Consider the following 26,379-nt stretch of genomic DNA (forward strand, 5'->3'; position numbering starts at 1 on the left):
TATAGTCGATGTTAACAAATTTCTCTTCTTGAGAAACGCTTTCCTTGCCATTGCCAGTCTACATTTTATATCCTCTCTACTTCGACCATCATCGGTTATTTTACTCCCTAAATAGCAAAACTCCTTTACTACTTTAAGTGTCTCATTTCCTAATCTAATTCCCTCAACATCACCCGACTTAATTTGACTACATTCCATTATCCTCGTTTTGCTTTTGTTGATGTTCATCTTATATCCTCCTTTCAAGACACTGTCCATTCCGTTCAACTGCTCTTCCAAGTCCTTTGCTGTCTCTGACAGAATTACAATGTCATCGGCGAACCTCAAAGTTTTTACTTCTTCTCCATGAATTTTAATACCTACTCCGAATTTTTCTTTTGTTTCCTTTACTGCTTGCTCAATATACAGATTGAATAACATCGGGGAGAGGCTACAACCCTGTCTCACTCCTTTCCCAATCACTGCTTCCCTTTCATGCCCCTCGACTCTTATAACTGCCATCTGGTTTCTGTACAAATTGTAAATAGCCTTTCGCTCCCTGTATTTTACCCCTGCCACCTTCAGAATTTGAAAGAGAGTATTCCAGTCAACATTGTCAAAAGCTTTCTCTAAGTCTACAAATGCTAGAAACGTAGGTTTGCCTTTTCTTAATTTTTCTTCCAAGATAAGTCGTAAGGTCAGTATTGCCTCACGTGTTCCAACATTTCTACGGAATCCAAACTGATCTTCCCCGAGGTCGGCTTCTACCAGTTTTTCCATTCGTCTGTAAAGAATTCGCGTTAGTATTTTGCAGCTGTGACTTATTAAACTGATAGTTCGGTAACTTTCACATCTGTCAACACCTGCTTTCTTTGGGATTGGAATTATTATATTCTTCTTAAAGTCTGAGGGTATTTCGCCTGTCTCATACATCGTGCTCACCAGATGGTAGAGTTTTGTAATGACTGGCTCTCCTGAGGCCATCAGTAGTTCTAATGGAATGTTGTCTACTCCCGGGGCCTTGTTTTGACTCAGGTCTTTCAGTGCTCTGTCAAACTCTTCACGCAGTATCTTATCTCCCATTTCATCTTCATCTACATCCTCTTCCATTTCCATAATATTGTCCTCAAGTACATCGCCCTTGTATAAACCCTCTATATACTCCTTCCACCTTTCTGCTTTCCCTTCTTTGCTTAGAACTGGGTTGCCATCTGAGCTCTTGATGTTCATACAAGTGGTTCTCTTCTCTCCAAAGGTCTCTTTAATTTTCCTGTAGGCAGTATCTATCTTACCCCTAGTGAGACAAGCCTCTACTTCCTTACATTTGTCCTCTAGCCATCCCTGCTTAGCCATTTTGCACTTCCTGTCGATTTCATTTTTGAGACGTTTGTATTCCTTTTTGCCTGCTTCATTTACTGCATTTTTATATTTTCTCCTTTCATCAATTAAATTCAATATTTCTTCTGTTACCCAAGGATTTCTATTAGCCCACGTCTTTTTACCTACTTGATCGTCTGCTGCCTTCACCACTTCATCCCTCAGAGCTACCCATTCTTCTTCTACTGTATTTCTTTCCCCCATTCCTGTCAATTGTTCCCTAATGCTCTCCCTGAAACTCTCTACAACCTCTGGTTCTTTCAGTTTATCCAGGTCCCATCTCCTTAAATTCCCACCTTTTTGCAGTTTCTTCAGTTTAAATCTGCAGTTCATAACCAATAGATTGTGGTCAGAATCTACATCTGCCCCTGGAAATGTCTTACAATTTAAAACCTGGTTCTATCACTTAGAATGGAAAATTTTACAATTTGTGAAGAAACAGCCGGCCGGTGTGGCCGAGCGGTTCTAGGCACTACAGTCTGGAACCGCGGGACCGCTACGGTCGCAGGTTGGAATCCTGCCTCGGGCATGGATGTGTGTGATGTCCTTAGGTTAGTTAGGTTTAAGTAGTTCTAAGTTCTAGGGGACTGATGACCTCAGATGTTAAGTCCCATAGACTTCAGAGCCATTTGAACCTTTTTTTTGTGAATAAACGTAGAAAAATGACCCTGCTGGAAATTCTGGAAATCAGCAAACATAACACACAGAATGTATTAAATGATCAAACGCAATTTCCTTTTTTCCCCTTTTCTAAATTAACTTTTAGTTACAGATAAGAGAGTGAAATTGTAAAGTCCAGATTATTTTTCATTTGTTCATAAATGCACCTCCACAAAAAGAACTTCTTTGCTGTTTTTAGTCGTGTAATTTTTTCTGCGTGGCAAAAAAACGTAATATCTTCTGTGTAAACACTCTACATGCTATCATTTTTTATCTTTTGTGTAAATAGTGTCTGTGTAGGTCGCATGTCATTGTATCAGTTGTCAGCTGAAGATGGCCTAAGAAGCTGAAAGCCAGTTCGTGACCAAATAAATACATGTTGTATCATAATTAATGGCCTAAATCCTTGCAGATGACGGTAGACGTTGCTAGAGACAAAAAAGTCTCAGTAAGCATAGGTCCACAAACGAACCGTTTGCGAGATAAATGCGACTTCGTGGTTACTAGTCACCACTCACTTGATTGTGTGTAAACATCACATGCCGGTCCCTGGTGCGGTCTTTATTTACATTTTCGAAACGTGGAGATGTAAACAGAATCGGCACAACAATACAGCATATGGTCAGAGTGCCACTGATGTCAGTTGTTTGCGGATCGTCAGTAGTGTTGTACGAGTGTTAGTGGTAACGTGGAACATTACGGTAACGAGGAGTGTGAGGATATGCTTTTCATGCACGGTAGTGCTGACGTCACTGTACGGGAGGCTGCACGCTTGTACCAAGAAGCGTACCGTGTCCGAAGACACCCCGAGGGTCGAACGTTTACAAGGGTGCGTCAGTTCCTCCGAGAAACTGGGAGATTTAACAAGCTGTGGGACCGAGTAGGCCTGCACGAATTACACCCGTGCACGAAGATGTTGTGCTGTAAACAGTCGAACACTCCCCACGAATCTCGACAAGGGGACGTGCTACACAAATTGACTTCCGCAAGGCGTTTGATACAGTTCCCCACAGTCGTTTAATGAACAAAAAGAGCATATGGACTATCACACCAATTGTGTGATTGGATTGAAGAGTTCCTAGACAACAGAACGCAGCATGTCATTCTCAATGGAGAGAAGTCTTTCGAAGTAAGAGTGATTTCAGGTGTGCCGCAGGGGAGTGTCGTAAGACCGTTGCTATTCACAATATATATAAATGACCTTGAGGATAACATCAGAAGTTCACTGAGGCTTTTTGCGGATGATGCTGTAGTATATCGAGAGGTTGTAACAATGGAAAATTGTACTGAAATGCAGGAGGATCTGCAACGAATTGACGCATGGTGCAGGGAATGGCAATTGAATCTCAATGTAGACAAGTATAACGTGCTGCGAATACATAGAAAGAAAGATCCTTTATCATTTAGCTACAATATAGCAGGTCAGCAACTGGAATCAGTTAATTCCATAAATTATCTGGGAGTAGGCATTAGGAGTGATTTAAAATGGAATGATCATATAAAGTTGATCGTCGGTAAAGCAGATGCCAGACTGATTCAAAATGGCTCAAATGGCTCTGAGCACTATGGGACGTAACTTCTGAGGTCATCAGTCCCCTAGAACTTAGAACTGCTTAAACCTAACTAACCTAAAGACATCACACACATCCATGCCCGAGGCAGGATTCGAACATGCGACCGTAGCGGTCGTGCGGTTCCAGACTGAAGCGCCTAAGAACCGCTCGGCCACTCCGGCCGGCCATCACGTAAATCTGCACATCAGATAGGAGCTCACGAAACTTCATTGTACTGTCCTTCCACATTCATCCTACAGCCTGGATCTCGCACCTTCCAACTTCCAATCATTTGACCGAATGAAGGATGCACTCAGCGGGAAACAACACGTGATTGATGGTAACGTTATTGATGCAGCAAGAATTGGGCTCCGAAGTTGGCCATGTGGACATACCGGCCTTCCCTGTGGGGAGACTATTTTGAAAAATATTATTTTGTTGCGAAAAGATATGGGAATAATATGATGTATTGGAATCCTGAATAAAACCACTCTTCTTTCACAATAAAATGGATTGCTTTACTTACTGAATGCCCCTCTTACACTGAAAATATCATGTCCAAAATTATCTTTAAAAGTGAAAGTATCTAACCCAACATTGCTTCCTTTTTAGTTAGTGGAAGTATCAAAGATAAAATTGTTCCAAAATAATTATTCAACAAAGCTGCATCTGACTGCGTCTGAGAACTTGTTTCGTGCACTCCTCCATTTTGCCAGTAATGAAACATGTATTTGACTCAGCACTCAAGAGCCCGCATCTCGTGTTCGTGCGGTAGCGTTCTCGATTTCCACGCCCGGGTTCCCGGGTTCGATTCCCGGCGGGGTCAGGGATTTTCTCTGCCTCATGATGGCTGGGAGTTGTGTGCTGTCCTTAGGTTACTTAGGTTTAAGTAGTTCTAAGTTCTAGGGGACTGATGACCATAGATGTTAAGTCCCATAGTGCTCAGAGCCATTTGAACCATTTCAGCAATCAAGATTAAGAGAATAGTGACGTTTGTGCAATGGCATTAAGATGGTACTGAAAAATTAACTATTTGGCCCTGATGTTTACTTAATGAAATTATATCTTGACTTGAATAATGCCAGTTGTGCCATGGCATAAAATTTGTTATTTGAAATAACTTTGCTCTGATAACTTTAGTTATCGATTTCAAACTATGAACCGCACATATATATTTCATAAAGGCCTCATTTTCTTTACGTTCTTTCATTTGGTGGGTAACTTCACTTTGCTACTCATTTTGATATTCAATACAAGCAAAGGATGTTGATTATGATTCAGGTTGTTAGATTTAAACACAATGTTGATCTCTCTCTCTCTCTCTCTCTCTCTCTCTCTCTATATATATATATATATATATATATATATATATATATATATATATATATATATTGTTAAAAATTTAAGTCATATACAAAAGCTAACATTTCCAAAGTTTTTGTGGCACGAATCGCTCTTACGAAAACTTTTACAAAATGCTTACTGCGTTAAAACTTGGACATACAAATCCTAACTCTGAACATTATCTAACAAAAGCCATTTTGAAATCATTTTGTAGCTTCTCCCATTAATGTGCTAAAGTTTGCTCAGCGTTCAACCTGAAAACTGCAAAGGGCGAATCCTACCGTAAAGCTGTCACCAAACGTCTGCTTCCTCCGAGCACCTAACTGCGACCACCCAGTTTTTTACTGCGTGCGCCCTGCTCTCTTAACCGTCAAAGAACCTCCTACTCAAAGATATTATACTCATTCCACCTAGCGGTTGGCAACTATCGACTTTCTTTTCTGGATCTACCCTGATTAGATCTTAGCACATACCTTTCAAAATTAATATAAGTGCAGTATTTTTACAAGTACGAAATTGGTTGAGCTGTATTTCTTCAAGAATTGAAGCTAGTTAATTTTTTGAATAATTAGCTAATAACTTTAACGAAAACGTCGTTTACTATTTTCTCTTTGATATTGCTCTGTTTGCTGGACAATAAGGTATGATCTGCAAAAAGGATTAATTTTGGTTCCTTGTCAAATTTTCTCTGCCTCGTGATGGCTGGGTGTTGTGTGCTGTCCTTAGGTTAGTTAGGTTTAAGTAGTTCTAAGTTCTATGGGACTGATGACCATAGATGTTAAGTCCCATAGTGCTCAGAGCCATTTGAACCATTTTTGAACCTTGTCAAATAAGAGCAGTGAGCGACCCACTATCGAACCCTGCGGATGTGTCAGTGTTCCTCCAAGTCGCTGTAGCCTCCACTCTACCGCCTGCAGGTGGGAGCGCAGCGCGCTGAGAGGGCGCCATGGGGCTGAAGGTGCCCGAGCCAGACGTGGGCGCCGGCGACGCGCGGCGTCGGTCCAGCGCGACGCAGCGCCTCCAGGAGGCGGGCGCGCTGCTGGACGGGCTGATCGCCGCCATCGGCTCCAGGGGCCGCTTCCAGACGCGCTTCAACCTCATCTTCAACCTGTGCTTCCTGGTGCTGGCCGCCATGCCGCCGCTCAACTACATGATCGCCATGAGCGTGCCCGACCACTGGTGCCACGTGCCCGGCCGCGAACTCACCAACTACTCGCTCGACGAGTGGAAGGCGCTCACCATACCCAGGTCAGTGGCGCTCTCAGCTCGTCACTACAACCGACTATAGATCCAACTACTCACGTTGTAATATTTCCTCCTATCTACACTCCTGGAAATTGAAATAAGAACACCGTGAATTCATTGTCCCAGGAAGGGGAAACTTTATTGACACATTCCTGGGGTCAGATACATCACATGATCACACTGACAGAACCACAGGCACATAGACACAGGCAACAGAGCATGCACAATGTCGGCACTAGTACAGTGTATATCCACCTTTCGCAGCAATGCAGGCTGCTATTCTCCCATGGAGACGATCGTAGAGATGCTGGATGTAGTCCTGTGGAACGGCTTGCCATGCCATTTCCACCTGGCGCCTCAGTTGGACCAGCGTTCGTGCTGGACGTGCAGACCGCGTGAGACGACGCTTCATCCAGTCCCAAACATGCTCAATGGAGGACAGATCCGGAGATCTTGCTGGCCAGGGTAGTTGACTTACACCTTCTAGAGCACGTTGGGTGGCACGGGATACATGCGGACGTGCATTGTCCTGTTGGAACAGCAAGTTCCCTTGCCGGTCTAGGAATGGTAGAACGATGGGTTCGATGACGGTTTGGATGTACCGTGCACTATTCAGTGTCCCCTCGACGATCACCAGTGGTGTACGGCCAGCGTAGGAGATCGCTCCCCACACCATGATGCCGGGTGTAGGCCCTGTGTGCCTCGCTCGTATGCAGTCCTGATTGTGGCGCTCACCTGCACGGCGCCAAACACGCATACGACCATCATTGGCACCAAGGCAGAAGCGACTCTCATCGCTGAAGACGACACGTCTCCATTCGTCCCTCCATTCACGCCTGTCGCGACACCACTGGAGGCGGGCTGCACGATGTTGGGGCGTGAGCGGAAGACGGCCTAACGGTGTGCGGGACCGTAGCCCAGCTTCATGGAGACGGTTGCGAATGGTCCTCGCCGATACCCCAGGAGCAACAGTGTCCCTAATTTGCTGGGAAGTGGCGGTGCGGTCCCCTACGGCACTGCGTAGGATCCTACGGTCTTGGCGTGCATCCGTGCGTCGCTGCGGTCCGGTCCCAGGTCGACGGGCACGTGCACCTTCCGCCGACCACTGGCGACAACATCGATGTACTGTGGAGACCTCACGCCCCACGTGTTGAGCAATTCGGCGGTACGTCCACCCGGCCTCCCGCATGCGCACTATACGCCCTCGCTCAAAGTCCGTCAACTGCACATACGGTTCACGTCCACGCTGTCGCGGCATGCTACCAGTGTTAAAGACTGCGATGGAGCTCCGTATGCCACGGCAAACTGGCTGACACTGACGGCGGCGGTGCACAAATGCTGCGCAGCTAGCGCCATTCGACGGCCAACACCGCGGTTCCTGGTGTGTCCGCTGTGCCGTGCGTGTGATCATTGCTTGTACAGCCCTCTCGCAGTGTCCGGAGCAAGTATGAGGGGTCTGACACACCGGTGTCAATGTGTTCTTTTTTCCATTTCCAGGAGTGTACGTGATTATGTAGCTCTCAATTCGTTCGAGCAATCAATCATTCATGATAGGAAACACAGTCATAGCTCAGTCACTCAAAATGATTCTGAAATTTTACTTGTTAGAATGAAATCAGGCGATGATTCTTCTTCTCTGCAGGCTCGTGCTTTTCGGCAGTCTGCTAATCTGTACAAATAAAATGCCTCGTAATTTTGGGAGCGTTGTATAATCAGTCGGGAAACCTCAGATCAAGCGGATATTTGGCTTTGATGAAGTTTAACCTTCCGATGAAGTAATGGAGCTCTTGGATTATTAAATGCAGGTTCGTATCCAGTCTTTCGGAAGTCCCTTCTGATTAACAACTACGCAATATATCGATAAATATCATTAATTCCCAAATGTCACATACACACCTTTTTTTTTGAAGGAGCAATATATATATATATATTTCCTTTTTAATCGTACAGTTCGTATCAGTTATCTTCTGTGATAACTCTCAATAATCAGATTACAGTTCTTCCAAACCAAGCTCAGGCTAATCGGCACGAAGACAATCTCGGAAGCTCCCTTTCTTTTTTTTTTTCTAACAACCACCAGAGAGAGTACTACAAAGAATACTTATGTGCTCATGGCATAGCTATTGTATGAACTACTTTTCGCATGGATTCTGCGAGTATGAAGATAGAAAATTAGTAAACGTCATTCAAGTGTAGAATTGTATCAGAATAATTCATCGAATATAAAGAGATATTACAACGTCCTACACTGATCCGTAGAATCACCAGCTACGTGATGTGTCCAGACAATCTGTGGCCGTAACGGCATTGAAACAAAGGACGACACAGAAACAGTCGAAATGGTAGACGTCATTTTCCAAAACTGTTTCACACAGGAAGATCGCGCTGTAGTACGCCCTTTAAAGGGCGCTTCACACATGTCAGTGACGCGACAGTGCCATAGCCGACCCGATATACCGACCCGATATACCGCTGACTTGCTTCGAAGTACTGTTCTAGGAATTTAAAGAGCAGTGTTCACACTCGCCAGGGGCTTGTCCATAACAGTGCAAACCGTGCTTCCGTCGAGGCCGTATTTCTTGCGGCCAATATTTTCTCAGTTCGCGGCCGCGACACGGTCAGTTTGTTAGGTTGTCGTGCAGTTGTTTATCGTCATACTCATCAATGATGCGAAACTTATTGAATTAGTACTCAACTGCCCTGCGTTGCATGATCTGTCCAATCCCAAATACGTGGACACAGAACAGAAGAATACAATCTGCAATAAAATAGGTGCAGGAATAAAAACCATTACTAACAAGGGAACCTCCCCATCGCACCCCCCTCAGATTTAGTAATATGTTGGCACAGTGGATAGGCCTTGAAAAACTGAACACAGATCAATGGAGAAAACAGGAAGAAGTTGTGTGGAACTATGAAAAAAATAAGCAAAATATACAAACTGAGTAGTCCATGCGCAAGATAGGCAACATCAAGGATAGGGTGAGCTCAGGAGCGCCGTGGTATCGTGGTTAGCGTCAGCAGCTCTGGAACAAGAGGTGCTTGGTTCAAGTCTTCCCTCGAGTGAAAAGTTTACTTTCTTTATTTTCGCAAAGTTATGATCTGTCCGTTCGTTCATTGACGTCTCTGTTCACTGTGATAAGTTAAGTGTCTGTGTTTTGCGACGGCACCGCAAAACCGTTCGATTAGTAGACGAAAGGACGTACCTCTCCAATGGGAACCGAAAACATTTGATCGCAAGGTCATAGGTCAACCGATTCCTCCACAGGAAAACACGTCTGATATATTCTATACGACACTGGTGACGGCATGTGCGTCACATGACAGGAATATGTTGTCGACCCACCTAACTTGTACACTTGGCGAATGGGTAAAAAGATCCTTCTACGTTGGGCGATTCAGGTTTTCTCGTGGATGTGATAATCACTTCCAAAAAAGCGATGAAAACATAATAGTTTGTCACATAAACTTGCAACAAATGAATGCAACAGTTTCACAGTCGCACACTTTTCCTTGTACTATGTCAAAACATATGTTTTTAACGTTTTCATATTTTTCCGTTTAGGTGTAGCGTCCCCATACTACGACGCAGTTACCTCGCATCGGACGGACGGACGGACAGATAATAATTGTCTGAAAATAAAAAATTAAACTTTTCACTCGAGGGAAAACTTGAATTAAGGACCTCTCGTTCTGCAGCTGCCCACGCTAACCACGGGACCACGGCGCGCCTCAACTCACCCTTTCCTTGATGTTGCCTATCTTGCGCATGGACTTCTCAGTTTGTATATTTTGCTTATTTTTTTGATAGTTCCACACAACTTCTTCCTGTTTTCTCGATTGATCTGTGTTCAGTTTTTCAAAGCCTATCCACTGTGCCAACTTATAGCTAAATCTGAGGGGGGGTGCGATGGGGAGGTTCCCTTGTAAGTACATACGCGCCCGCCCGGTTAGCCGTACGGTCTAACGCACGGCTTTCCGAAGTGGGAAGGAGTGCCTGGTCCCCGGCACGAATCCTCCCGGCGCACTTGGGTCGATGTCCGGTGAGCCGGCCAGTCTGTGGATGGCTTTTAGGCGGTTTTTCCATCCGCCTCGGCGAATGCGGGCTGGCTCCCCTTATTCCGCCTCAGCTACACTAATGTCGGCGATTGCTGCGCAAACAAGTTCTCCACGTTCGCGTACACCACCATTACTCTACCACGCAAACATAGGGGTTACACTCATCTGGTGTGAGACGTTCCCGGGGGTGGGATCCACCAGGGCCGAATCGCACAATAACCCTGGATCGGTGTGGGGCGGCGGAGGGGTGAAGTGGACTGCGGTAGTCGTCGTGGGATTGTGGACCACTGAGGCGGGGACGGAGCCTCTCCGTCGTTTCTAGTCCCCCGGTTAACATACAAAACAATACAAGTACATACGCGTATATTTCTAATTTTACGTCAATGAATACCACCAGTTAGGTAAAATATTATTGTTTAAGAGTGGTGGCTAAGACTATAACATTTTCTTTCCATGTGCCCCGACATCAATACTAATAGAGCTACACTGAAACTTTACAAGAGGCAACAAAGTTATGGAGAATGTGTATCTGTAAGTAAAGAATAGTGTTCCGTTACTCGATGGAGCCTGAATAGAAACGTGTTTCCCATCCAAAGCTCCTTTAAAGTTAGGAAAAATGCTACATTTCATAAAAACCCTTAGCGATGTTCTTCCACATTCCTTCTGTTGTAGTACGCATCAATGCGTCCATCATATAACCTGCAATTATCTTGCGGGTTTCTGGTACAGTTATCTCAACCATACTATCCCCCATGCGATAACTAAATGAAATAGTTTTAGCGCATCTTCAGTAGCAAAATATCTGAAAAAGGTGGGTAGAGGGATATAACAACAAATGTAGTCTTAGCTGTAAGTAATCAGTATCGCGCGAATCAGAAGAAAACGCACAAGACTATACAACAGAAGGCAATAATGATGAATGTTGATTTCATATACTCAATTAACAATAAATTGTCCAACTGTGTGTTAATTATATTATATACTAACAAACCTCAAGCCAACAGCGAGCTGTTCTCTTGGTGCGAAGGCTTTTTCCCCGTATGTCTACCACTTCTTCAGATGAACTTCCAATTTGTTCACTAGAAAGATGAATAATTTTCGGACATTTGTAAACATTGGTAAAACTTTGCTCTACGTCCATCAATTCACGGTATAGAGTTGCTCATTTTTCCAGGCCTGATGAACCGACTTCCGATTTTCACTCGTTTTTCCTGTTCTGCATCCAAAATCACAGCAAGTAGTATGACACCATCGAGAACTTCACCACTCCAGCCGCTCAATTGGTCTTCCCACTAGGACTGTTGATATTTGTTAAAATATCGGGAATCCGATATATCGATAGTTAAAAAGATATCGTTAACAGCATCCTACACAAAAAGAAATCGATATATCGAAGGGAAAAGTATCGACGTACTGACCTATAAAAATATCAGCTGCACATTGCAAATACAATGCCGGTTTTAGAGCTATATTTTTATGTATTGATTTATTATTAGTTATTCTGTACATCAAGCCTATCCTCCTTCAGCAAGAATTGAAAGGAAAACGATGCACGCTCTCGCTCGGTGACAACCGCTTAACAATGGTAACTGTTTGTAAGTGGCACAATAAAAGGAGTCCCGCGTTCGGTTTCGTCACGTATCGGATTTGTCTTGAACACTTCATATCGACTTCCCCTTTTTTTGCGTTTCTGCAACGCCATCGACTTGGCAGTTGTAGTGGCAAAATTGCATGGTGGAGTTAAACGTTGTAGTTTCTGGGTGCCCCGATTACGTCAGCATTTCCCCTCACACGTCTCCGCCCACCGCCAAGACCAGTCTCGTCATTTAGATTTTTGTTCATCGGTTTCAGAAACTGTTTTTGAAGAACAGACAAGTCGCTTTAAGACAATTTTTAACGCAACTAGTGTGCTGTTTCTTCACATCGGGTGTCTTGTTATTCCGTTCACACCCCAGTGCAGTCAGACTTCTTTGTGCCATCTTTACTTGCTTTACACAGTCCATGAGAAAGACCAACCGTGATGAAAGCTCAAAAAGTAGTAAGATTCCTTGACACAGTGAAAGTAAAATGATGTTCTACTACAATTGCAAAAGGACAGCTTCAAATATTTATAGAAAATTGCGAAAGAATGTAACAAAATAGAAATATCGGCACTTGAAATTACCATTTCGATATCGATAGATCGGTGGGAAAAACATCCCCGATATATATCGATACTTGTTGGAAAACATAAGTATATATTGATATTTTATCAACAGCTCTGTCAAGGCAGTAGCAGTCACGGCAGCAAGGCAGACTCGCAAAGTCAGTTGAAGCAAATCAGCATATTTATTTGCTAAGCAAAATTGTCGTGTTCTGTATTTATATCCGTTATTCAGTAGACGAATTTTCCGGACAGCCGGAAATAGGGAAGTTAGCTAGGGTATTGGCAAACCAGGTCCCCGTTCATGTCGGATCAGCCCGCGTTTGCACAGGGCAAGGCGCAGAACAGGGCAAAGAATAATCCGCGAGTAGAACCAAACAGACATAGCATTTCAGCTCATGCTAGTATGACAAAGAAAACATACACGCAAAAACCAAAACGCAAACACAAGTTAGTTGAAAATGAGGCAACTAGTGAAGAAGCACCAACAAAACAGCCAACTGAAAATATACAGCAAGATCTAACTGTGTTAGATACTGACCAAAATGGAGAGCAACACCCAAATGTTACAGACTCCATTCAAGAGGACTCTCAACACACATATAAAATAGTTATTCAAGGTAGTGAAGAACAGGGCTACACTACCCAAATGAAACTGAAGAAAAAAGCCATTTAACAGACATTGAGCCTGACAACGAAGAGACAATCTCAAAAAATTATAGTGATCGTGAGAATGCAGTTCGCGTTTCAAATCTAGAAAAAGATGAAACAACAAAGACACTTTACACAAAATTAAAAAGGTAAATCTGGCACAATAAAGTCGAAATGGTAGTGTAATTCTCATTAGTAAAAGCATAAATATTAAGGAACTAATTGTCAAAAAACTAAAGGCAAATTGCCGACCAGAAGTGAAAGTTGAAGCAATGAGATCCTATTACAGTCCTAGACAACAACAGCAATGAAATTTCGGGAATTTTGTTCCAAGTTTGAGTGTAGTCGTAACAAAGGCTGACTTTGATGTTACAATTAATGGCGTTGAAGCAGTTCTCAAGAAACTAGACCTCAATTTTGTCAGGGTAGTTAGAATGAAATCCAAAGAAACGGATAAGGAAATTGAAAAAATGCGCGTGATAACGCGTGATCAACATATAGTAGATTATCTTATAAAAATCATTTGAAGATGTTTTGCAAAGTACATATAGTAGAAACTTCAGAGCTTCCTCCTCCACAGCCAGTACAATGTGTAAAATGTTATAGCTTCGAACGTTCTGCTAACAACTGCACAAAGCCACCAAAATGCGGTAAATGTGCAGGTAAACATTTTACAAGTAGCCGCACAGCTAAAAACGTAAAACCAAAATGTCAGACATGCGGAGAAGACCACCTAGCAACCGGTGTTAGATATCCCAAGAGACCAAAAGAGGCCGCATCGATTGACACAAATGCCAAAGTACACTGCATCAATACACCAGTTACAAAGGAAGCTGACATTGACGAAAAACATGTTCAAGTAGATGATCTGCTTAGAGCAATTATTACAGCTCTGATCAGTATACTACCTGATAGGAAGAATAAAATAGAAAAGCCACTGGAAATGTAGAAAAGAAATGTTTCATCAGGAAAATTGCTATTACACAGAGCTTAAACTCCATGCATTTCCACATAAACAATCTTGAGGACCGATTACGTACAATACAAGAACCACTACAGTTGGCACCAAAGCAATGGCCACCTTTAAAAAAGAATAGTTCACAGAGAAATATACAAGTAGAAGAAACACCTCCAAAAGCTGACAGTACTTAAAACAAATACCCTAAAGAATAGAAACCAGCCCTAATTTTGAAGATAGCATGCAAAATTGGATCCTCAAGTAAATAATGTAATTGCTAGAGAAACCATTATTGCCTTTGTCAATGCAAATGCTATACGATTGAAAATTAATTTAATAGAACATCGAATAGAGTCAGAAAACGTCAGTGTGCTTGGTATTGCAGAGACAAAGGCATCTGAGTATCCAATAAACATCAAGATTTTATATGCCATAGATATGATACTAATACCAGTGGAAGGAATGTTAGTGGAGGAGTAGCAATATTACATAGCAAAAACTTTCCAGCATTTAGGATTGATTTGCAAGAAAATTTGCAAAATGTACAACCTGTGGTATTAAAGACACAAACAAGAACTAAGAAATTCATCTTTTTAACAACAAAATATATCCCTCCAAAGGACAGATTACTTATAGAATTTTTTGAATATATGACAAGTCTGGGTCCTTTCATTGTTATGGGTGATCTAAACGCAAGATCTAATACTTTTGGAGATTCTGGAGCGAATACAAGTGGAAGAATACTAGAGTCTATCCTTACAAATTTTAATATTTGATGAGTCGACAACGGAGAGCCTACTTTTATAAACCACAGTGGTACATTAATACCCGACCATATTTTATACAGTAACAATATGCATCGACATTTCACTGCTCACTGGATAAGCAAAAGTATTGTTAGTGATCATCTACCACTATTAGTAAGAACTACAATGTACCATTCTACCAAAAGCCAACAAAGTGCAAAAGTAATATACGATTTAAAATACATGGATCAAGAAAAATATCAAACATTGCTTGATGCAAATATACCAGAAGTGACTGATATAACAACAACTGAAGAATTAAACCAATATAACGATGCCATTGTAGGAGTTATAAAACAAGCGAAATATGAAAGTGCCCCAATAAAAAGAATAAAAGAGAATCTAGAATAGATACCCGAAAATATTTTGGAAACTATAAAACAAAAACGTAGGATAAATCGACAGTTAAAAAGATTTCAATCTGGAGAATTGAGAATAGAATGGAACAGGTTGAATATGCTTGTTAAAAGACAATTAGCAGATTTTTCACTCACATAGATGGGCAAAAACGTGTGTATTATTAGATCACAATCAATGAAACAAGTTCTGGAAGACTTTTAAACGTATTACAAGAGATAAAATAAACATTGATCCTCCACTACAATATAATGGGAATATAATAACAGATAGTCAAGAAAAAGCACAAATTTTTAGAGAAGTTTTAATAGAAACTCATAAAATACCTAAGGATCCACTTTTTAATAATACACACAAAGAAAATGTCGAAGAAGAAATGGCAATCAATTAACATCCCCAGAGGTTTTAAATGAAGAACAGTTAGCACTGATTCAAGAAATTACAGAAGAGGAAATAGATAAAGCAATATATAATGGCAAAAACACCTCACCTGGAATGGATGGAATAAGCAGACTACATCTTAGAGCAGCACCAAGGGAGAAAATAATTAGAACTTTACACTGTCTGTACAACAATGTTTTAAAATTAAAAAAAAAATACCGAAACAATGGAAAACAGCGTTAGTAATTATGATACCAAAACCTGGAAAACCATTAAATATTCCAGCATCCTATCACCCTATAACACTATTATAAACTACTGGAAAATCTTTTGAGTCCATATTAAACAGAAGATTACATAAATTTGCAGAAGACATACAAGACAGAAAGACATACAAGCTGGTTTTAGACAGTAACATTCAACTATAGATCCGATTATTAGAATATATATTAGTATTACCAAGGCCTTAAATATCACAGATTGTGCATCAGCCTTATATCTGGATATAGAAAGAGCTTTTGATAGGGTATGGCGACCAGGATTATATTACAAGCTTATAACGAACGAAAGTGACCTTCTAGCACGTTTTTATGTAGGACTAGTAGTTTACAGGAAGTGAACGAGAGAAAATGAAAATCTCGCACATTGTTTTTGAAGACGTTGTGGGTTGCATAAAACCAATGGGTAGCAGCAAGTGAAACAGCCTGCATATTTTGAACTTTTCATTATACGCGCTCTGAATTGTATATATCCAGTCTATCCTTAAGAATTCCAATTCAAATCAAGATTCAATGTTATAAAAAGCGTGGCCTTGCACAACAGAAAAGTATTACGTCAGTCACCCAGTTGTGCAAGAACAAGACTGACGTTTTACATTTTTCACTTTCATACCTCGTTCAGCAGCAGTGGCTTACAGACTCCCTATGGCGGCTGGTGCACGGTCGCATTTTTCACCACACACGCAGTCCACCCCCACTTCATCTCCACCAGCGCTTCCGCATACTGCGTGGCGTCATTACAAATTCTCTTTCTAAAAAATGTTTTTGAAACATATCAGCACATGACAATAAGCCATACTTGCGGCTTTGTCCGGCCTCTCAGAAATGTCCTTTAACACAATCCCCTATTACTTATAAGAGGGGTAAAATAAACGTACAAATGGCCGTCCTAGATGAACCGTTACAAGTGTAGCCTCGTACAGCAGTGAAACGTGGACGATAAGCAGTTCAGACAAGAAAAAATGGAAGGTTCTGAAATGTGGTACTGCAAAAGAATGCTGAAGATTAAACGGGTAAATCGCGTAACTAGTGAGGAGGCGCTGAATAGAATTTGAGAGAACTAAATTTGTGGCATAACTTGATTAAAAAAAGGGATAGGTTGACAGGATGCATTCTGAGACATCAAGGGATCACCAGTTTAGTACTGGAGGGAAGTGTGGGGTGCAAAACTTGTAGAGGGAGACCAAGAGATGAATACTGTAAGCAGGTTATGAAGGATGCAGGTTGCAGTGGTTATTCGGGGACGAAGGCGAGCTGCAAAAACAGATCTTTGCACTGGAGACCACAACAACAACAGCCCCAGCAAGACACTTTTGCCCCACGCCCGGGTTCCCGGGTTCGATTCCCGGCGGGGTCAGGGATTTTCTCTGCCTCGTGATGGCTGGGTGTTGTGTGCTGTCCTTAGGTTAGTTAGGATTAAGTAGTTCTAAGTTCTAGGGGACTGATGACCATAGATGTTAAGTCCCATAGTGCTCAGAGCCATTTGAACCATTTTTGAAGACGCTTTCGCATTTGTTAGGAACTTGCTGACTGTGCGACCTCTTCCCAGCCTCCTGCCTTACGAAGGTCGCTGTTGCTTGGTTTAAAGGGTGAAGGGCGAGTCGGCGTTCGAGCACTGCCTACAGTACAACGTGAGCTGGGAGTACGTGGACGGCCTCGCGACGCCGGGCACGGGCAACGAGTCGGCGGTGGTGGAGTGCCAGCACGGGGTCCAATTCGACGACACGTGGTACACGCGCACGGTGCCCTCGCAGGAGCGCTGGGTCTGTGGCGAGCGCCTCAAGGTGGCCAACGCCTTCGCCGTCCACCAGGTCGGCCACGTCGTCGGCGGCTTCATGTTCTGCCAGCTGGGTGACTAGTGAGTACATCTTCATGTTCTGCCGGCTGGGCGACTAGTGAGTACATCTCCACGTTCTGCCAGATGGGCGACTAGTAAATACATCTTCATGTTCTGCCAGCTGGGCGACTAGTGAGTACATCTTCATGTTCTGCCGGCTGGGCGACTAGTGAATATATCTTCATGTTCTGCCAGCTGAGCGACTAGTGAGCACATCTTCATGTTCTGCCAGCTGGGCAGCTAATGAGTACATTTAGAACTGCATCTATGCAAGCCAGCATGTAGTTTAGGGTACTGTGTAGAGGAGATCGGGGCTAGTTGCATAAACTGGCATAAATTTTTCTGTTTTTATGCAGTACTTGGAGGCATTCTGGCGAATTTGTTGGATAACTAAACTTTTTGACTGCAAAACGAAGTATGCCCTATTAATTAAATATATATTTAGGTAACCCCAAAAACACCTTTGGTAAAAGCTTGCAACTACGCTAACTGCATGTGGGGGGTTAGTTGAGATGCCCTTAGAAGGAGATGGCAAAAGCTGATATAGATTGAAATACTTGCAGAACACAACAGTTCTGTAGGAAGAAACATTTTATTTTGTCAAGACTTCATGTAACTTCATTTACAAAGAGTAAAATATTCAGAAAATAAATTACTTGGGAAGAACTAATACTCGAATACAAATAATTTATGCTTAGATGTATAAACAGCAGTATTATCTTAAATGACCAATCAGTAAATTTTTTAAGAAAGTAAGTTCTTGTTTATCGTTATAGCTACCAGTACTTATTCAAAAAGAATTAGTACAATGTTTTAAGTTGACCACGAATGTTGGAGTTGGGTGCTCATTTATTTGAACTGAAGGGTTCAATATTCGCACATTTTTACTTTGGTAGTACCAAACTGAATCTACTTCATCTGGCAATCTCTAGTTTTCCTCCTTTTATTCCTGGTGGACACGCAAATTTCGGTTTCTGGAATATTCCCAGCATTCTGATAGGTCTGATATTTCACGAAAATAAAGTCATTTATGTGGTAGCGTGCAGAGATCGAGTTGCCATCTTACCACAGACATTAGCTAGGGCTCGCTCGAATCCGCAATGACGAATGAAAGGCGCTCCTAAAGACCACGCCTTCCCTATCAGTCCTGCAGAGCCTTCACACTGAAGTCAATATAGCGTCGAGACTGCCAGAGCTCGCCCATTTCGAGACATCTACAGCAGTCAATATGGTCGGGTAGGACAGTAACCGTTAAAGTTTCTGGTGAAATGTACTTCGTAAATGTTGCGTTTTGTGCCTCAAAAAAAAAAAAAAAAATGGTTCAAATGGCTCTGAGCACTATGGGACTTAACAGCTGTGGTCATCAGTCCCCTAGAACTTAGAACTACTTAAACCTAACTAACCTAAGGACATCACACACATCCATGCCCGAGGCAGGATTCGAACCTGCGACCGTAGCAGTCGCGCGGTTCCGGACTGTGAGCCTAGAACCGCGAGACCACCGCGGCCGGCTGTGCCTCAAAAGAATAGTTTTTTAATCAGTGCATCGAGTAATGCTTTACTAGTCCATGACAGTTGTAAATTATCAAGTACTCCTTTGGCAAAGAAGTATGTCAGAGTTAAGTAAATCTTCTATTCGTTTAAAAATGAACTAATATTTAATATGTTCTAGTGTGATGAGCTGTCTCCCAGAGTAACGAAAGAATCCACACTTACGGCCAGACAAAACTAGTTTCACCTGGTAGCAACAGTTTAAATATGTTCAGGGTTATCAAAAACCCCTGCAGAATGTGGGGCATTCGTTGTTGATTTTGTTCCATGTGACCTCTTCGTATTTTTTGAGGTTTGCCAGAGTTCTTGGGGACTGTCGAATGAGATACGTCGCCATTATCTTGGCAACAGGTTATAAGTGAAAGGTCTATGCCATAAAGAAGTTCTTCAGCCTCTGAACTATCATTAAGGAAGGCCACGCTGTCCTCACCTTCGACATTGCTTATGTCTTACACACTATCATGGGAATCCTATAAAAAAGTTGAAATTGGCCATCTTACAGGAAGTTTTTTCTTCTTCGATTTGTCAACCTTAGCCATGCCGCCCTTTTTGATTGTACGTGGCTTTTTCTTCTTATTAGGCCCAAGAAGCAGCGATTCTATCTTTGACGGGACCATGTAGAGCGAGTTGTGATACCTATGCCAACTGACCCCGTACCGAACTATGCTTGTTGGCCCAAAAGGGATATCAAAAACACAATGGAAAACACACAATTACATCAGACACAAAATCACACATGCATGCAACCGCAGCTAACCTCTCTGTCGAAAATTTCCATCGTGATCTACAGATTCACCAGATTAAAAAGAACTAAGATTAAAAAATTTACTCACCAGTCAAAAAAAAAAAAACGATGGAACAGGGGTCCTGTTTTAGTGACGTTTCCAGGCATATTGAAGTTACTAAAACAATTAACATATTAATAAGCCTATCTCAAAATAATTTGAGATAAAATAATAATAATATAATGTCAACCACCAAAATTTAATATTCAAGCAGTCGCAATGAAAATAACAACTTCACCAATTCGATTAGACAAAGCAGTCAAGACACGCGCACTAGAAGACTTTACATTTTGATAATAGCTAAACAATGAGAAACCAAACCCAAACCATATCAATAAAATTCTAATCAAATTTGGACTAGTAATTAAAACACTTATTTAAAGAATAAACATGCAACTTTACATATACTCCCCATTAGTGCGATGACAGCGCTCTAGCTCCACGGCGGCAGGAAATAGGTGTGTGCCAACCAGCTCCTTGTGCCAACGAACCTCGGTCTCCCCTACAAATGCTAGTCATTTCCTTTTCTATTTCAGTCCCAAATGAAGCGAGGAAAAAACCACCATCTTTTTGCCTCCCTCCGTCCGAGCCCTAATTTCTCTTATTTTGTCTTCGTTGTCCTTCCGCGAAATGTACGTTGGCGGCAGTAGGATCGTTCCGCAGTCAGCTGTAAACAACGATTCCCTCAACGGTTTCAATAGCGTTTCGGCCGCTCACCTTATCCGCCAGATCATGTATGTACACTCCTGGAAATTGAAATAAGAACACCGTGAATTCATTGTCCCAGGAAGGGGAAACTTTATTGACACATTCCTGGGGTCAGATACATCACATGATCACACTGACAGAACCACAGGCACATAGACACAGGCAACAGAGCATGCACAATGTCGGCACTAGTACAGTGTATATCCACCTTTCGCAGCAATGCAGGCTGCTATTCTCCCATGGAGACGATCGTAGGGATGCTGGATGTAGTCCTGTGGAACGGCTTGCCATGCCATTTCCACCTGGCGCCTCAGTTGGACCAGCGTTCGTGCTGGACGTGCAGACCGCGTGAGACGACGCTTCATCCAGTCCCAAACATGCTCAATGGGGGACAGATCCGGAGATCTTGCTGGCCAGGGTAGTTGACTTACACCTTCTAGAGCACGTTGGGTGGCACGGGATACATGCGGACGTGCATTGTCCTGTTGGAACAGCAAGTTCCCTTGCCGGTCTAGGAATGGTAGAACGATGGGTTCGATGACGGTTTGGATGTACCGTGCACTATTCAGTGTCCCCTCGACGATCACCAGTGGTGTACGGCCAGTGTAGGAGATCGCTCCCCACACGATGATGCCGGGTGTTGGCCCTGTTTGCCTCCGTCGTATGCAGTCCTGATTGTGGCGCTCACCTGCACGGCGCCAAACACGCATACGACTATCATTGGCACCAAGGCAGAAGCGACTCTCATCGCTGAAGACGACACGTCTCCATTCGTCCCTCCATTCACGCCTGTCGCGACACCACTGGAGGCGGGCTGCACGATGTTGGGGCGTGAGCGGAAGACGGCCTAACGGTGTGCGAGACCGTAGCCCAGCTTCATGGAGACGGTTGCGAATGGTCCTCGCCGATACCCCAGGAGCAACAGTGTCCCTAATTTGCTGGGAAGTGGCGGTGCGGTCCCCTACGGCACTGCGTAGGATCCTACGGTCTTGGCGTGCATCCGTGCGTCGCTGCGGTCCGGTCCCAGGTCGACGGGCACGTGCACCTTCCGCCGACCTCTGGCGACAACATCGATGTACTGTGGAGACCTCACGCCCCACGTGTTGAGCAATTCGGCAGTACGTCCACCCGACCTCCCGCATACCCACCATACGCCCTCGCTCAAAGTCCGTCAACTGCACATACGGTTCACGTCCACGCTGTCGCGGCATGCTACCAGTGTTAAAGACTGCGATGGAGCTCTGTATGCCACGGCAAACTGGCTGACACTGACGGCGGCGGTGCACAAATGCTGCGCAGCTAGCGCCATTCGACGGCCAACACCGCGGTTCCTGGTGTGTCCGCTGTGCCGTGCGTGTGATCATTGTTTGTACAGCCCTCTCGCAGTGTCCGGAGCAAGTATGGTGGGTCTGACACACCGGTGTCAATGTGTTCTTTTTTTCCATTTCCAGGAGTGTATAAGCAAAATGCCGGCCGTTGTAGCCGAGCGATTCTAGGCGCTTCAGTCCGGTACCGCGCTGCTGCTACAGTCGCAGGTTCGAATCCTGCATCGGGCATGGATGTGTGTGACATCCTTAGGTTAATTAGGCTTACGTAGTTCTAAGTCTAGGGGAGTGATGATCTCAGATGTTAAGTCCCACAGTGCTTAGAGCCATTTGAACCATTTTATAATCAAAATGCAGAAGCGTAAGTCAGAGCCAACATCACAATACGAACACCCAACCAACAATTTTTGCAACGGCGCACAACTTCTAGGCTTTCCCCATGAGTAATAGTGCAGCGGTCTTGTAATGAGTATGGAACTCACTTTTAATTGCAATAGACACCGTAATCAATAAGGTTCGCAGCAAATTTATTCATTTCCCTTCAGGTTGATGCTTATGTGGACGAAATTTTCCAATGTTGAACCGCAAATTCACTTTTTTTTCAGTGCCTCTCATGTCCACCTACATACGTCGAGTTAATTTAAAGTGATCATCCAGAGCATATGACGAACCACCAGTATTGCATCGACCAATATTAGCCATGTAGAATCTCCATGATTGGTCATTACATGAATTTTGCTAATTCTTCTTCCTTTACTGGCAGTAGACAGTTTCCTATACAAAGATTACACAGTTTTCAAGGGGTGGTTAACAAACTTTGTTATGGTCGATTACCATATTTGACATCCAGTGAATTTGCGGTTCAACGTATGAACTGTAATTCATCATCGTGATCTAGCTCGTGGAAGTGTTCACGACTAACGTCTAGTGCTGTTGGCAAATCTCATACTGATGAAGTTTATTTCTGACTCGGAAGACACCGAACGTGAATAGATGCAAATAATTGCAAATATTACTAATACTGTCACGTTTCTGCAGACTCAGAACATAAGGAACGACGCAGTTAGTTGCGAAAATTATGATCAGCACACCTTAATACCCAAATTGTACCTGCGGAAGAGCTCTGGAGATCATTCACTATGGGAACCAGAACACCGGATTATAGTTCCTAGTCAGCCGACGTGGACATGAAGGAATACTTGAGAATTTTGTAATGACAGGCCTAATCCCATATCGAAGGGCGTGGGTCTTGGGGAAACGTAACTGTGAAATGGATTGTAACGCAGAAGCTTCTTGACAGAGAATGTAGTGCGATGTTTGTGAGACTTCTTTCATATAATGTCGTTTCTAAGCTGCCTTTTGCTCTAACTTGGGACCAGTAATTTTGCATTCGTTTCTGGTAAGTCTCCTTTGCAGTCCATGCGCAGTCTCTTTTCAACTTCGACTCTACTTTTAAGAGCTGACGTGGCTGACGTTTCATTTTGATAACGTCACATTTCCGGATGTTTTCATTTGTTATCTCCACTTCTTGAAGAGCCTATTGAAATACAATGAATCGGGCTCTCCTGAGACTTTTGTCTTGATAATAGGTCCAAACCCCGTTGGTCACTCTTCTGGAACCCTTTGCTTCGTGGTATCTATCACCTTTCCGATAAGCGGATCCAGATTGTTATTATACTATTCACAACACTTTCCATTTCTCTTATTGGGTCTGAGAGCTTCCTCTTGTTGTCCTCTAACTTCTAGTTGAGAGAACATTTCCTGTTCATCGTGAATCATTCTGCTGCATACAGCGCCTCAGGTCCGATGTTTACACAGTAGTGTTTGAGCTGGCGTTAAGCGACCAGGGTCGTTTGTCGCAAAGAACTCAAAAAAATATTTGTGTTCTTATCAGAAATGACACAGGCATTCGTTTATATTCCATGACTTGTACTAATTCAGTACAGATACTAAAACATAATTGAATTAATATGGAGAAAATAATGGAAAAAGTTAATCGCTAAAACCAGATATACGTGCTTCACGAACAGAGAGCTATTTCTTAATTTATCGCTAACACTTCTCTCCCTCCAAAAGTGAATTATTTTTGGTCTTTCCGAGGCCGTTTTTTGCAGAAAGCAAGAAATTCGATGCATATTTGGAGTTAAAGTCGCTGCTGACTTTCTCTTTTTCCTTTGGTTGCTAAATGAGAAGCAAAATTAAAAATAGGTTGTCAGAATGTGACTTACACTACTGGCTATTAAAATTGCTACACCAAGAAGAAATGCAGATGATAAACGGGTATTCATTGGACAAATATATTATACTAGAACTGACATTTGACTACATTTTCACGCAATTTGGGTGCATAGATCCTGATAAATCAGTACCCAGAACAACCACCTCTGGCCGTAATAACGGCCTTGATACGCCTGGGCATTGAGTCAAACAGAGCTTGGATGCCATATAGAGGTAAAGCTGCTCATGCAGCTTCAACACGATACCACAGTTCATCAAGAGTAGTGACTGGCGTATTGTGACGAGCCAGTTGCTCGGCCACCATTGACCAGACGTTTCCAATTGGTGAGAGATCTGGACAATATGCTGGCCAGGGCAGCAGTCGAACATTTTCTGTATCCAGAAAAGCCCGTGCAGGACCTGCAACATGCGGTCGTGCGTTATCCTGCTGAAATGTAGGGTTTCGCAGGGATCGAATGAGGGGTAGAGCCACGGGTCGTAACACATCTGAAATGTAACGTCCACTGTTCAAAGTGCCGTCAATGCGAACAAGAGGTGACCGAGACGTGTAACCAATGGCACCCCATACCATCACGCCGGGTGATACGCCAATATGGCGATGACGAATACACGCTTCCAATGTGCGTTCGTCACGAAGTCGCCAAACACGGATGCGACCATCATGATGCTGTAAACAGAACCTGGATTCATCCGAAAAAATTACGTTTTGCCATTCGTGCACCCAGGTTCGTCGTTGAGTACACCATCGCAGGCGCTCCTGTCTGTGATGCAGCGTCAAGGATAACCGCAGCCATGGTCTCCGAGCTGATAGTCCATGCTGCTGCAAACGTCGTCGAACTGTTCGTGCAGATGGTTGTTGTCTGCAAACGTCCCCATATGTTGACTCAGGGATCGAGTTCGTGGTTGCACGAACCGTCACAGCCATGCGGATAAGATGCCTGTCATCTCGACTGCTAGTGATACAAGGCCGTTGGGATCCAGTATGGCGTTCCGTATTACCCTCCTGAACCCACTGATTCCATATTCTGCTAACAGTCATTGGATCTCGACCAACGCGAGTAGCAATGTCGCAATACGATAAACCGCATTCGCGATAGGCTACAATCCGACCTTTATCAAAGTCGGAAACGTGATGGTACGCATTTCTCCTCCTTACACGAGACACCACAACAACGTTTCACCAGACAACGCCGGTCAACTGCTGTTTGTGTATCAGAAATCGGTTGGAAAGTTTCCTCATGTCAGCACGTTGTAGGTGTCGCCACCGGCGCCAACCTTGTGTGAATGGTCTGAAAAGCTAATCATTTGCATATCACTGCATCTTATTCCTGTCGGTTAAATTTCGCGTCTGTAGCACGTCATCTTTGTGGTGTAGCAATTTTAATGGCCAGTAGTGTAATTTTTACCCCGGTACAAAAGACCTCAGTCTCGAAAAATTCCGGTAAAAAATCATTACTGCAGAAACTACTACCAGCACTGGGGATTATGTAAAAAGTTGTTACGAATGTTGTATCATGGATAGAAAAAGACAGCATAATTAGTGTTTTATAAATTTCTACATGTACTTTTATGGGTCATGTATACGGTATATTGGCCATCATCAAGTGAATTGCGTGGCCGAAAGTGACAGACTGGTGTGTGTGGTAATCACAGCATCACGTCGGAAGTTAACCGACTTTCTACGTCAGATCACTGCAAGATGCGTGGGGTCACTAGAAAAGTAGAGTTTCCGACATCAGCAACGGCTAGAGTGAAACTTCGCTACTGCAGTGATAATGTTTCCACGAAAATAAACCTCTGTACAGGACAACCACAAGTGTTTGATGTCTCATCGCCTCTGCAGAGCCCCACAGGGAGTCTGGAAGTCATTTTACCAGGATTTTTCGAACACAAATACAGCGCATAGCCTTCATAGTGGAGGAGTCGCTGACTATTAACCTCACATCCAGTGCCTTCCCACGACTTTTGGCCATTCAACGAAAATACTCCTGAATAGATCACCATGTGCATATCGGTCCTCTCTTTCAGTCTATAATTCAGTGACTCGATCTCGAAAAATGAGTCTTTTTAAAAGAATCTTACATTCCGTTACATTTTTTCCATGCAGCCAAATACTGCACAAGACTTACAACACTACAATATAT

The 26,379-nt window shown here is 43.2% G+C and overlaps 1 protein-coding gene across 1 annotated transcript in view; it reads left to right on the plus strand.

Annotated features, from left to right (window-relative positions):
* Positions 1–26,379, plus strand: part of LOC126149825 (carcinine transporter-like) — a 213,865-nt gene that overhangs the window by 125,356 nt on the left and 62,130 nt on the right. The window contains exons 2-3 of the mRNA XM_049915836.1: positions 5,831–6,161; positions 17,380–17,649. Of these exons, the coding sequence (XP_049771793.1) occupies positions 5,860–6,161; positions 17,380–17,649 (572 nt within the window). The 5' untranslated portion in view covers positions 5,831–5,859. The remainder of the gene's footprint in view (positions 1–5,830; positions 6,162–17,379; positions 17,650–26,379) is intronic.

Source organism: Schistocerca cancellata, chromosome 2, assembly GCF_023864275.1.
Source record: "Schistocerca cancellata isolate TAMUIC-IGC-003103 chromosome 2, iqSchCanc2.1, whole genome shotgun sequence".
Lineage (NCBI taxonomy): Eukaryota > Metazoa > Arthropoda > Insecta > Orthoptera > Acrididae > Schistocerca > Schistocerca cancellata.